Genomic DNA, 12,028 nt, shown 5'->3' with positions numbered 1-12,028 from the left:
TGTTACAATTTAGAATGTCAACTGTTAGGTTCAGAGCCAAATACCTTACACAAGGTAGCTCACTTAATTCTATATCCTGTAGGTAGGATGCATTATCCATTTTAATAGATGAAGAAACTCAACGCTCAAAGAGATCAAGGTACTTTTCAAGCAGCGAAAAAGGGGCAAAGGCAGGACAAGAAACCATAACTTAGAATGCTCTCCTGTCCTGAGTCTCTTGACTGATCAGCATGAACAAAATTAATCCCACAAGTGTATTAGGGCAATAAGAACATGCAACTGCCTGTTGAAGGTCTGAGGTAGGAGTTACTCCAACTCCAAAATAAGAGTAACCCTAGAAAGACACAAATCAATAGGAAAGTCACTATCCCATCAAGATTGAGCAGGGAGTTTGAGAAACCTTGGTCTGCATCATGGTCCATCTCTTCAATTTTCTGTGCTTTTGCTATAGATGTGATCATGTTCTGGTGGACAAAGATCTAGAGTCCTTCACTTTAACTGCCCTAACCCTTGGAATCTTAGGCTCAAGTCACATTGACATTCTAGAGCAGTGATTTTCGATGGTGTGCTACAAGAATTTTTAATTATTTTATTTATTTATTTTTAGATTTTATTTATTCATTTTAGAGAGAGGAGACAGAGAGAGAGAGAGAGACAGACAGAGAAGGGAGAGAGGAGCAGAAAGCATCAACTCCCATATGTGCCTTGACCAGGGAAGCCTAGGGTTTCGAACCGGCGACCTCAGTGTTCCAGGTCGATGCTTTTACCCACTGCACCACCGCAGGTCAGGCTACTACAAGAATTTTTAAAACATACAAACCTGACTACTTAGTCAGGGATAATAATCTCTTTTCCCTTAGATTATTAAATAAAAAAATGACAGCCAACACAACAATAGCCATCTAGTATGAATGAATAAAAAATTTTACTTTTTTGGGGGTTAGATTGGCAAAAAATATATATTGGGTGTCACAGAATTTTAGTAACTAGTTTATGTGTGTCATGAGATGCAAATGGTTGCTGGGCTGGAGATGGGATGGTAGATATCAGAAAGGCATGGAACAAGGAACCCCAGAATGCCAGAACCCTGTAGGAAGCAGTGTGAGAATAAATCCTGCCTAGAGCTCAAGGGAGTGCCTCTCTGGTAAGAAGGGGACTATGATAAACACTGATGATTGAATAAAGAAATGAATCTCTCAGAACTGCTAAAGAAAGCATGATACTAGATACTCTCCTTGCCCAGGCCACCCAGGCTAGCAGATCCTTGTTGTCCGGGGAAAGCACCCTGATGGCTTAAACATCACCTGGAAATTCTCTGATAAACAAGGCAAATTCCGTTATCTTCTCGCCAAAATAACCAAAGCGTGGTAGGGAAAGTTTTGCTCCATACCCAGAGGCAACTCTGAGGTAGCATGACATGGTTGGAGAAGCGCGGGCTTTGGAGGTACACAAATTTCAGTTTAATTCATAGCTCAGTTATATCCCAGCTGTGTGATTTTAAACAAATCATTGTCACCTCTGCAAGCCTCAGTTCCCTTACCTACAAAACATGTGTTAACACATTCCTCTGAGGTGTTATGATGATGCTTAACATGGTGCCAGCTCATAATGAATGCTTTCTCTTTATCAGATTGAGGCTCATCCTAGTAGCAGAAACTAAGTGGCAGGAGTTGGGGATCATTTACCAGCTGGCCCAGAGGCCCTAAGCCCCTACTGCCAAACCCTAGACACACCACACCCTACTCAGCACAAAAGCCAGGATCATTCAATTGTGTTCAGCAAATAGGAATGCTCCAGAGGTTTGAATCCAAAAGGGGGGGCTGCCAGGTAGTGCATACACGGTGCGCTTTCAGAGAAGGCCTCTAAGAGCCGTCGAGCTCACGCTGATCACCTTTGTGAAATGTGGGCCGACTGATAACTCAAAGAGCCCTGGGATGAGTTAGTTCCTGTTGCCGTGGGAACTCCAGATCACACTGCATTGTCAAGTCTCAGCAGAGAGGCTGTATTCACACTACTGGGCACTGATTAAAAACTGGAAGAAAAACATTCTCAGCGCCCTGCCAGCTTGTACAGTGTGGTCCCAGCAGCTTGCAAATTCAAAGCTGAGCTCCCGAGTGAAATTGTGTAGCTTGTTCCTCATTCTCTGGCACTTATTGCCCCCCAGGGTTCTTCAAGGCCTTTATAGAGGCTTGGGCAAGATTTGGGAACCATAACCTCCATTAGACAGACGGAGAAACTGAGGGCGGCCACCTTAGTTAGCACATACTCAGGCACTGTGACTCCGAAGAAGCCAACGGGCCCTAACATCGAAGAGACCGAGGCAAAGCCAGGAGCTGCAGGCAGCGAGGGAGGGAGGAGGCCGGGGGTGGGGCGGAGGGAGGGGCTGGGCAAGACTCACCATTCAGTCGGGTCTGCCGGTTGGCTCGCACTCGCAGGAAGGTCTAGGGGAAGATCCCGAGCAGATACAAAAAAAGAAGAGCGTCAGCCGCGGCCTGGAGTTCTGGCCCCCGCCCTAGCACCGACCCCGGTCTAGGCCTGTCCCGCCCCAAACAGCCCGTAAACAAACCTACTTCCTCCCTCCCGCCGGCCCCCCTGCTCCGCGGGCCGCTCCGGGCCCTCGGCATAGCCGCCGGGGACTGCTATAACGGGACCCCGTGGCCGCCGCTCGGTGCCGTCCCAGCCCCGGCTTCCGGCGCTCCGGGCCCCGCGGCCGCCCGGCCGGCGAGGGCGGCGATGCAGGCGGATTCCCCCCGGCTGCCCGGCGGCGGCGGCACTTCAGCTCCCAGCGGCGGCGGCGGCCATGTTGGCCCTGATCACGTGACGGTCGTCGCCGCGCGCCGAGGGTGAAAGTTCAAGATGGGGCGGGGGGTGGGGGGTAGAGGCGGACCAGGACAAGGAAACAGCTGCTCGCACACGGGTAGCAACCGGCTGGGCCCGCCCTAGGGCTCCTCCTACCACCGGCAAAGCCTACCCGTCCCGGTTAGCGTTGGCACGGTCGGTCCTCCCATCCCGCTCCACGACCCCTCCTAGCGCGGGGCTCCTTCCGTTCGGAGCCCCAGCTCGTGGTCCTGCGTGCCGCGAGGCTGTCCCAAGGCAGCCAGGCTGTTCTTTGGGGAGTAGGCGTCCAATTCCTAATCGCTCGTGGACTATCCCACCGCAAGTCCCAACTGTCCCACCGGCACCTGGTTGCAGTTCAGCAGTCCCGTTATTAGAGGATTCCCAACATTTCAGCTGTCTGTTGGACGTAACCTGGAGCTCCCACAGGCACCGCACACCCTACCCACGCAGTCAAGGTGGAACTCGACATCCCCCAAACGGGAGCCTTATTCCTGGGTTCCAGTTCATAAGGAGATTCCACTGTCCACTCAGGTGTGCTCACACCAGAAATTTGAGAGTGGTGCTTGACCCCACTGGCTTATTTAACACCACTCCATCTTCTAGATTGCAAAGAGTCTAACTTGAAAGCTCTCTCTCAAAAAAAATTAGCATCTCTACCTCTGTGTATCTCAACCTTCCAGGTCTACTGAGGAATCTCTTTTCCTCTCGTTAAAATATTTCCATCCCTACATGATCACTCATACAAATTTTTATCTGTGTACAAACGATGGTTGGCGCCATGAGAGAATCATATAGGTGAACTCAAGCCCAGCACAGTGCTTGGCATAGGCAAGCCACCCCTCAGTGTTTTAGTGGCTATACCTATCTTGGATGTTACTGAGCTTCCTAAATTTGCACCTGTCTCCCATCTGGACTTCTGGCCTGCAGTTTCTCTCCTTGTAACCCATCCTTGCCTACGATACACACTGTGACCTTTGTATTGTTCAAAATTGACCCTGTCTCAGCCCTGATGGCATAGTTTAGTTGGTTAGAGCGTCTTCCTGTTACACCAAAGTTGCAGGTTGGGTCCCCATCAGGGCACATGTAAGAATCAACCAGTGAATGCATAAAGAAGTGGAACAAAAAATCAATCGCTCTCTGTCTTCAATCAATTAATAAAATTTTTTTTTAAACTGACCCTTCGGTGGTTCTCCACCTATGCGATCTGCAACAGGGCATACAGGCTTTTGGCCTTTTCTGACCTGCTCTGTCTGCTTCTCCAGACTCTTCTAGCCCTCCAGCTCTCTCCCTTTGCCTTCCGACACTCAGCTTTGCAGGGCTACCTATAATTCTTTGAGCACTCTATGCTCTGGACTCTAGGCTAGATTATCCTCCATGCTTCCATACCCCTGCTTGGCTAACTGTTGTTCATCCTGTAGGATTATGGGAAGGCTTCGCTTTTCTCTCAAGTTTGGGTTAGTTGCCTTCTCTGAGTTTTCTCAATTCTTTGGCTTCCCTCTGATCTTGTGTACTTTAATTGTTTACATATCTGTCCCTTCTTCTTGGGAGCTTACCTCTATCTAGTTGCCCAGCAAAGGGTTTAGCATGCAGGAGATAACAGTGGGAAAGGGAGGAGGATATATGTGGGGATGCCCTTGATCACACTGCAGGGCTTAGAAACAATCTAGGATTCAGATATACTCAAGTTCAAATCTTGATTCTGTTCCTCTTAATAATATACAGGGTAAGGCAAAAGCAGGTGTATAGCTGTAAGTATGCAAAACACAAAGTTCATTCTGTATTATTATTTGTTTACTATATTTTCCATACAAACAACTGTAAACCTACTTTTTTTTTTGTATTTTTCTGAAGTTGAAAACAGGGAGGCAGTCAGACAGACTCCCACATGTGCCCGACCGGGATCTACCCGGCATGCCCACCAGGGGGCACTGCTCTGCCCATCTGGGGTGTCGCTCTGTTGCAACCAGAGCCATTCTAGCACCTGAGGCAGAGGCCACAGAGCCATCCTCAGCGCCCGGGGCCAACTTTGCTCCAATGGAGCCTTGGCTGTGGGAGGGGAAGAGAGACAGAGAGGAAGGAGAGGGGGAGGGGTGGAGAAGCAGATGGGCGCGTCTCCTGTGTGCCCTCGCTGGGAATTGAACCTGGGACTCCTGCACACCAGACTGATGCTCTAACACTGAGCCAACCGGCCAGGGCTGTGTAAACCTACTTTTGCCTTACCCTATATGTGCTCTTAGAAAAGCTACTTTCTTTCTCTGGGCCTGTTCCCTTAGCGATAAATTGGAGGGAAATGAATCCTAATGTGTACAGTTGTTATAAGGGTAAAGTGAAGTAATGGTTAAGAGGTTAGGTAACCCAGCAGGGGCTAAGTAAATGGAAATACAAACAAGAAAACAATAACGCCTAATTTTGAGGCTGAGTTTGATGATTAAAAAAAAAATCCAATATAATTGAGCAACTACTACATGCCAGGCATTATATCAAGATCAAGGCATGGGATACCCAGCTAGTCCTTGGGCACTCTCCAGCTTCACCTTCTACCAATTTTCCTTGTGTTTTACATGCTAACAAAACTGAACTCATAGCATGTCTCCAAATACATCATCTGGGTTATACTACTATGCCCTTTGCAAATAGTGTTGCCTTTAACTAGGGTACTCTTTATTACTTGATCACCAAAGTGAACTCCAACTTGTCCTCTGAAACCCTGTTCAGTCATCACCTCCTCTGTGAAGCTTGTTCTGATTGTCTCCTCCATCCACTGTGAGATCCTAGACACTTATTTATACCTCTGTCATAGCACTTAAAATACTGGGCTATAATGATCTATTTGCAAATATAATCCCTTGAAGACAAGGACACTGGGCTGAGCATGAGTGATTACAGATAAATGTTTGAGTAAAGGAAGGGAGTAAAGAAGGATAAGACAAGGTCCTTGCTTTGGAAGGACTCCAAGTCTAGTGGAAGAATCAGGCTCATTGTGATAGATTGAATATGGCCGCAATTCTTTGCACCGGCTTCTATCCCTTGATCATCTCATCTGTTGATCATGGGTTATCTTTGTGACTTGCTTTGTTAAGTGATGTGTGAATTTCAGAGTCTGGGCCTCAAGACGCCTGTAGCTTTGTCCTTTGTCCTGTTGGTGTGACGCTACCCTGAGACTGCCAAGTAAGAAAGCTGATCTAATCTAGTGGAAGATGTGAGGCCATGTGGAAGAGAACTACGGTCTCGCAATCTTCCAGATATGTGATGAGACCATTTTGGACTTTTCAGCCCAGCCAGTCCTCCAGCTGAATAAGCTGCATGAGTAAGGAAAGGCCTAGTCAAACAATAGAATTATGAGATATAACAAATTATGTTAAGCTGCTAAGTTTTAGATGGCTTGTTATATACTGGTAGATAACCAAAACACACTTAAAGGGGTGATCAAAAAATAAAATGATAAGGGCATTAATAGGGACAACCAGGGTCATGAGAAGAGATAGTTAATTCAGAAAGGTTTCTAGGTTATGGGCTTTGGACAGGTTGTTGAAGGATAAATAAAAATTAGATGGGGTGGTAAAATAGTCCTGTTAGAAGAAATGTAGAGGCAAGAAAGGAATGGCGCAGCCAGGGAGTAGTTAGCATTGATTCAATGAGCATAGCCCATAGGATTCATGGAGGGCTGTATTAGGTATGCAAGCTGGGAATACAGGTTGAATCTAAATCATGGAAGGTCTTGGTGCTGTGCCTTAGCATGCCATGCCTATGCCTGATGGTTACTTTTTTCCTAGTTCTTCAGATGGCGAGGCTGAATGCTGTGACTGAAGTAGAGATAGGTCCCTGAAGGCAGGGCTCTATCTATCCCTTTGAGGGAAACTTTCTGGGGCAGAGCCTTGTCTCCATAGCAGACCAGAATTCCCTAGGGTTGGTTCATTCCTCCATCTCAAACCAGGGTTGTTGGGTGAGGGTAATGTCTCCCAGGCAGTGGACTGAGTGCTTCCCTCAAATCAGGGTTCATGAGAGCAGGTCCCTCCCCAGGGTTGGCACTTTGGGCTATGCAGTTTGAGTCCCATACAAAGGCATACAGTGGAGGAGGTGCCAGTGGCAGCTGGTGTCCGGCTCACCCTTGGCACTCCACTCCAAGCTCTGCACCCTGATACCAGGCTGTGTCAGCTGAAAGCAAGGGTGTTCAGAGAGAATACCTCTAATCTCAACACAGGTTTTACATGTGCAGCAGTGACGCTGGTTCTCTGCCCCAGATTATAGGTCCCTGCTGCCTTGTCTTTCTGCATCAGATCCAGGCTTCTGAGTTAGGGCTGTTTTTCCCTTTTCACAGTGGGGCTCCTGGAGAAGGCCTGTTGTCACTTAGACAAATGTTCCTTGGAACAGGGCTGTTTTCCTCCATCTGACTGGGACTCCCAAAGGCAGGGTCCTGCCTCTTCTTAGAAGGAGAAGCTTCTGGGGGAAGTTCTTTCTCCTTCCCACCACAAAGGTTAAAACAGAGCTAAGATGTTACCCATAGGCCCTGCTCCTGCTCTGATGGTTTAGGATTGTGTGCTTATCCCCTTCCCTGTTTGCCCAAGGCCCTCACAGGCAATGTCCACCTACCTCTGTCTCTGTTCTTGTCTCTTTGTCTTTCTGTCTGTCTCTCTCTTGCTATCTGGGCTCGATACCAAGATTTGGCAGGATTGAATGGTTATTTGCTCAGGGGATCATGGTTATGAAGTATGAAGTCTTCAGATGAATCGGGGCTATGTCTCTGGGTACTTCATGAAACAAAACCCTATAGGATAGCTCTTGATAGATGGGACACTTCAGAGGTGCTTAGAGCCCACCAAAGCCCTGGTGATTTTGGGTATCTCTTCCATCTGTGGAAGGCACATTCCCTGACACCTGTGCCTTCTGGAGGACTAGACACAGAGGGAACCAAAAACAGTGCTGGCCTCTCCTCTTGCCTCCTGAGGAGGGAGGAGTCAGCACCAGGCATGCTCGCTGAGCTCTCATGTGGTGAACCTACTTCTCACGCCCCTCCCACCCACTCCTCACCTGGTATCTGTCTGAGTGGTGCAGGTCATCAGTGGCAGATGAGTGTGGAGATGCTGTTGGAGACTCTCCTTCTCTCTTGATGGAAGCAGACAACAGGAGGGACTAGAAGAAGATAAAGGACATATGGCCTCAGGTGGAATGAGACTTATAATCAGTCCCCCAGAATTTCTACCTCTGAGGAGTTTTTGGGAGAGAGGCAGAGAGAAGGAGGGTAGAGGGATGGAGGGACCACTTGAGGTTCTGAAGGTATGTGGTCAGGTCCTAGGAGTGTGGTTGTGGGAGAGAATGGCTTGATTCTCAGGATGGATAGAGACCCCCTTGAGAGGGCCCTAATCTCCTAGATCCCAACTAATATCTACTCCAGTGGGGCAAACTCCCAGTCTATTCCCAGCAGGCACAGATGATACATGCTGTGTTCTCCCTTAGTGATCAGAGACTCTGAGAACCGCCACCCCCTTCCCCAAAAGATTGGGGGTAAAGCCACATACTGGTCACCTTGCCTGTCCCTAACATAGGCTGATGGCAGCCCCGCTACGGAGACAGTAAATTAAATAGTATGTATGAGTTGCCTGCGTGTAGTTACGGATGTACGCTGGGTCCATTTATCCCTGTGCTGCGACGATGACCCTAGCAAAAACCCCAGCAAAACTAATCCTCCCATGTCAATCCTACACGGCCTCTTCTACATACGCCTGCAGTTTAGATTAATAAACTGTCTGCTTTAAATTGTGTGCGAGCATCACAATTCTAAATACCACATGGCACGTTCAGCCTGCTCTTGCTGGCTCTTGCCAAGGCCTGTTCAGCTGCAAACTGGGGGCCTGGAGGCCTGAAAGCAATCCATACTCCCCCCCCCCACCTTCTCCAGCCTGCGCAGCTCTGAGCCAGAAGCATACAATTCCCTAGGAGGCCTCCCCAGCCTAGAAAACCATGCCAAATCGCCAGTGACAGCCCAAAGAAAGCAATTTGGGAAAGATGGAGCAGCCATTTATCCTTCATCTCCGACTGAGCCGTAGGATGTGACCCGCATGCGGTGGCCGCACTGCACATCCTCAGGCAAGGGCCCTGGGAAGGGAGGGGCAGCCGCTTGTTAGCCAGGCTCCCTGACTGGGCCTCACCCCCAGAGCCGGAGGAGGGAGGCTGGGAAGGCACTGGGATGGGATTCCCTGCAACTTGGACCCCCTTCTTCACCCACCCAGGCCCAGAGGGAGACCTAGTGGGTGACATGACTTGGCTCCCAGCTCGGAAAAGAGGCGGGCTTTCAGGCAGTGTCCCTCCCTTCTCTGGTCCCAAGGAGGGTACTGAGGAGAGGGGAACAACGTACCCCTGCCTCCTACCGTAAGAAAGCTCATGCTTGTATTTCCCCCTCCTCTCATTCTCTCTAGGTTAGAAGCCCTGAGAGGCCTCAGCATTACACCTGGGGCAAGCAGAATAAAAAAAGGTCACTAGTGCTTTTTAAACATGGACCAAAAAGCAGTAAAATGTGTTTTGAAAAAAAAAAATCTCAGCATTAAATCATGACTTTTTGCCTGGCTCTTCGCCTCATTAAAAGTGGCCTTTTGGAAGGTAAAATTATCATTGTAAGCGATAAGATCTTTAAGAAAATAATTCATGGCTTCTTCACCCTTTAATATGATAGCCGCCACCAGCTAATTTTTTTCTTAATGGCAACGAGGCCATCAATCTTGTCGAAGGCCCCCTCGCCCTCTCCTCCTCCTCCCTCCCTCCTTGTCCCTGCCTTCTCAGTCTCTTGCTTGAACCTTCTAGCTTATGCCTCTTCCATCCATGACCTGCTTCCCTAAAGCCTCGGTCAAGGCAGAGGACAGACCCTGAAATGGTCAGCTTTGGGAGTGTGAGCACGTGTCTGGAAGCGGCTGAGCAGTGGCCCTTGCCTCCGTGTCTGGTTATCAATACGTGTGGGTGGTGCAGGAATCGGCATGCTTCACCTTCCTGACTGTGTGCTCTGATCTGGGTGTGTGTGCACTTGTGAACATGGGGACTAGGTATGGACATGGGTTGCATCTGTTTGCCCTTAGTACACCCCTGCCAGCCACACTCAGGTATCAGGTGTCAGTGGTTGTAATAACTGAACGGGCAGCATAACCCACCTTCTTCTGTAACCACAAGCACTGAATGCTGTGAGGTGCACCAAGCTCAGAGAGTGTGGCTCCCCCCTCTACGATCCACAGCTGTCTGTCGCTCCTCCTTTTCTCTTATGGTTGGCAGGGCTTTGCTTCCTTGGCCATGGCTGGCACTGATCGGATCCAAGGCTAGACTAAGTTCCCTGTCTCTCCTCTATCCAGCTTGCTGTGTGTTGGGTGATTTCTTGAATGAAGGTGCAAGGTCCCCCCTGCCTCATCCTTTATAAAGGCCTGCAGGGGAGTTGGGCCAAGCCCTGGATGTAATATTGTCACTCTGGATCCTTTTCCCAGAACTGTCCTCACAGAGGTCACCAGTGCCTTTAAGACATCTAAATACAATGGTCCTTCTCCAGCTTTTTTCTGTTTGACTGCTGACTACCCCACATGTTTTGGAACTTTTTTCCTTTAGGAGTCTGGGATACCATGCTCTCTGTGCCCCTTCTAACTTGTGACTGTTCTTCCTCTGCCTCTTTCCTGTCTGCTGTAGCTTATTGAGACCTCCAGAGCAGGAGTCCCAGATTCTCTTCTTGGATTTTGCTCTCCTTTCTCCACACACTCTCCCTGACTGACTCCATCCATTCCCAAAGCTTTGACACTCTCTCCTCACTCCCTATAAAAAGGGCTAGGGATACCAGTCTGTCTGAGTCATCATGAGAACTGTTGAGAAAGGATGAAGGGGGTGGGCATGGGAACAACCAATGAAGTGGGCTTAGCTTCCTCCCTGGATCCCTACTCCTTCAAAATCATCCCCTTTGAGAAAGCAGTACCATCTGCCCCTGCAGCCACCTATGGGAGTTCTTGGTGCAAATCATGCCATTGTGCTGAGCCCTCTTTGACCCCTCTTTTGAGCCAGCTACTTGCCTTTCACTTCTCCTTTCTCCATCTAATGCTCTCAAGCCTCTCTTCCATAGTCTCCATAATGAGTCCAGCATCCTCCCTGGCTCCTTGTTGCCCTCAGGATGAAGTGTACACACATATACGTGCACGTGCACACACACACACACACACACACACACACACACACACACTCAATAGTCTGGTGTCTAAGGTCCTGTGCTATCTGTCTTGACTTGTACCTCTATATTTGCCTTTACTTGCTATATCTCACCTTCCTCCCTTGAGTATCCCAGCCTTAGAGTCTGGGTCCCCCACACCCCAGGCCATTCTTGGCTTTGACCCCTGTCCTGACTGAAAGAGGAGGAAATCAGATGAGCATGTGCTGGCTCACACTCAGACTATATACACATACCCTCAAGCACACAGGGCAGCCTTAGGCATCAGGCTAATATTCAAACCCTACAGACAGCTGGGGATTCAGGAAGAGCTCCTGTTATCCTCAAGAAGAGCCAGTTCTGGGTGGGCCTAGGTTAGGATGGACAGGAGGAAAACACACAATTGGCCACCTACCTTGGGAGTGCCTGGAGCCATGGCATCCTTCAGAAGGGAATTCTTGCTGCCAAGAAAAAAGAGAACAGGGTGACCACTCCACTTGCTACACAGAGCATGCAAGAGTAGAATAGTAAGAAGACCCCAAAGAGAGAAGGCATTGCCAGCCTAGCCCAGCCCAGCTTGGCCAAGCTCCACCCAGCCCATTCAACCCCAGCTAGCCCTCCCTAGTTCAGGGTCCATCAGGGGCTAAGGGCCAGAGCTAGCTCTTGGGAAAGGGATAAAAAACTAGGCATGGTATGCTCCCCCGTGGATCTGAGCAAAACGTTTTTACCTGACTCCTGATATCAGCCCTGAGGATTCTGCCTGTCCTGAACGCCCTCTTCCCTCCACCCCCTGTCCCCAGCCTTGCTCTTAGCTCCTATGGGATTGGGGTGATGGAGCTGACATGGCTCTTGTCAATTCTCCCTCCAACACGCTGCAAACTGCGTTAGGCCAGGAATGATCTCCCCCTGATTCAATTTGTCAGCCCCAGGCCCTCCGGCATCGGGCGCGGCAGGCGGGCGGGAGCTGGGCCCTGAAATATGGTGGGTGGCTTGGAGCAGGCGGGGGTGGGGGGGGGCGGGAGGTGATGG

At 49.4% G+C, this 12,028-nt stretch overlaps 1 protein-coding gene across 3 annotated transcripts in view; it reads right to left on the bottom strand.

Annotated features, from left to right (window-relative positions):
• RNF220 (ring finger protein 220) overlaps positions 1–12,028 on the bottom strand; it is a 236,900-nt gene that overhangs the window by 16,862 nt on the left and 208,010 nt on the right. For 2 of the 3 annotated variants that reach the window (XM_066376181.1, XM_066376182.1), the window contains exons 3-5: positions 11,415–11,460; positions 7,867–7,968; positions 2,399–2,441 (exon numbers count right to left, since the gene is read on the bottom strand). In XM_066376181.1, coding sequence (XP_066232278.1) covers positions 2,399–2,441; positions 7,867–7,968; positions 11,415–11,460 — 191 coding nt within the window. Of the gene's footprint in view, positions 1–2,398; positions 2,442–2,570; positions 2,817–7,866; positions 7,969–11,414; positions 11,461–12,028 lie in introns of those variants that run through there. The other variant, XM_066376180.1, reaches the window with a different exon arrangement.

Source organism: Saccopteryx leptura, chromosome 3, assembly GCF_036850995.1.
Source record: "Saccopteryx leptura isolate mSacLep1 chromosome 3, mSacLep1_pri_phased_curated, whole genome shotgun sequence".
Lineage (NCBI taxonomy): Eukaryota > Metazoa > Chordata > Mammalia > Chiroptera > Emballonuridae > Saccopteryx > Saccopteryx leptura.
The sequence above is the reverse complement of the archived record's forward strand: the minus strand, read 5'-3'. Positions and strand labels throughout refer to the sequence as shown.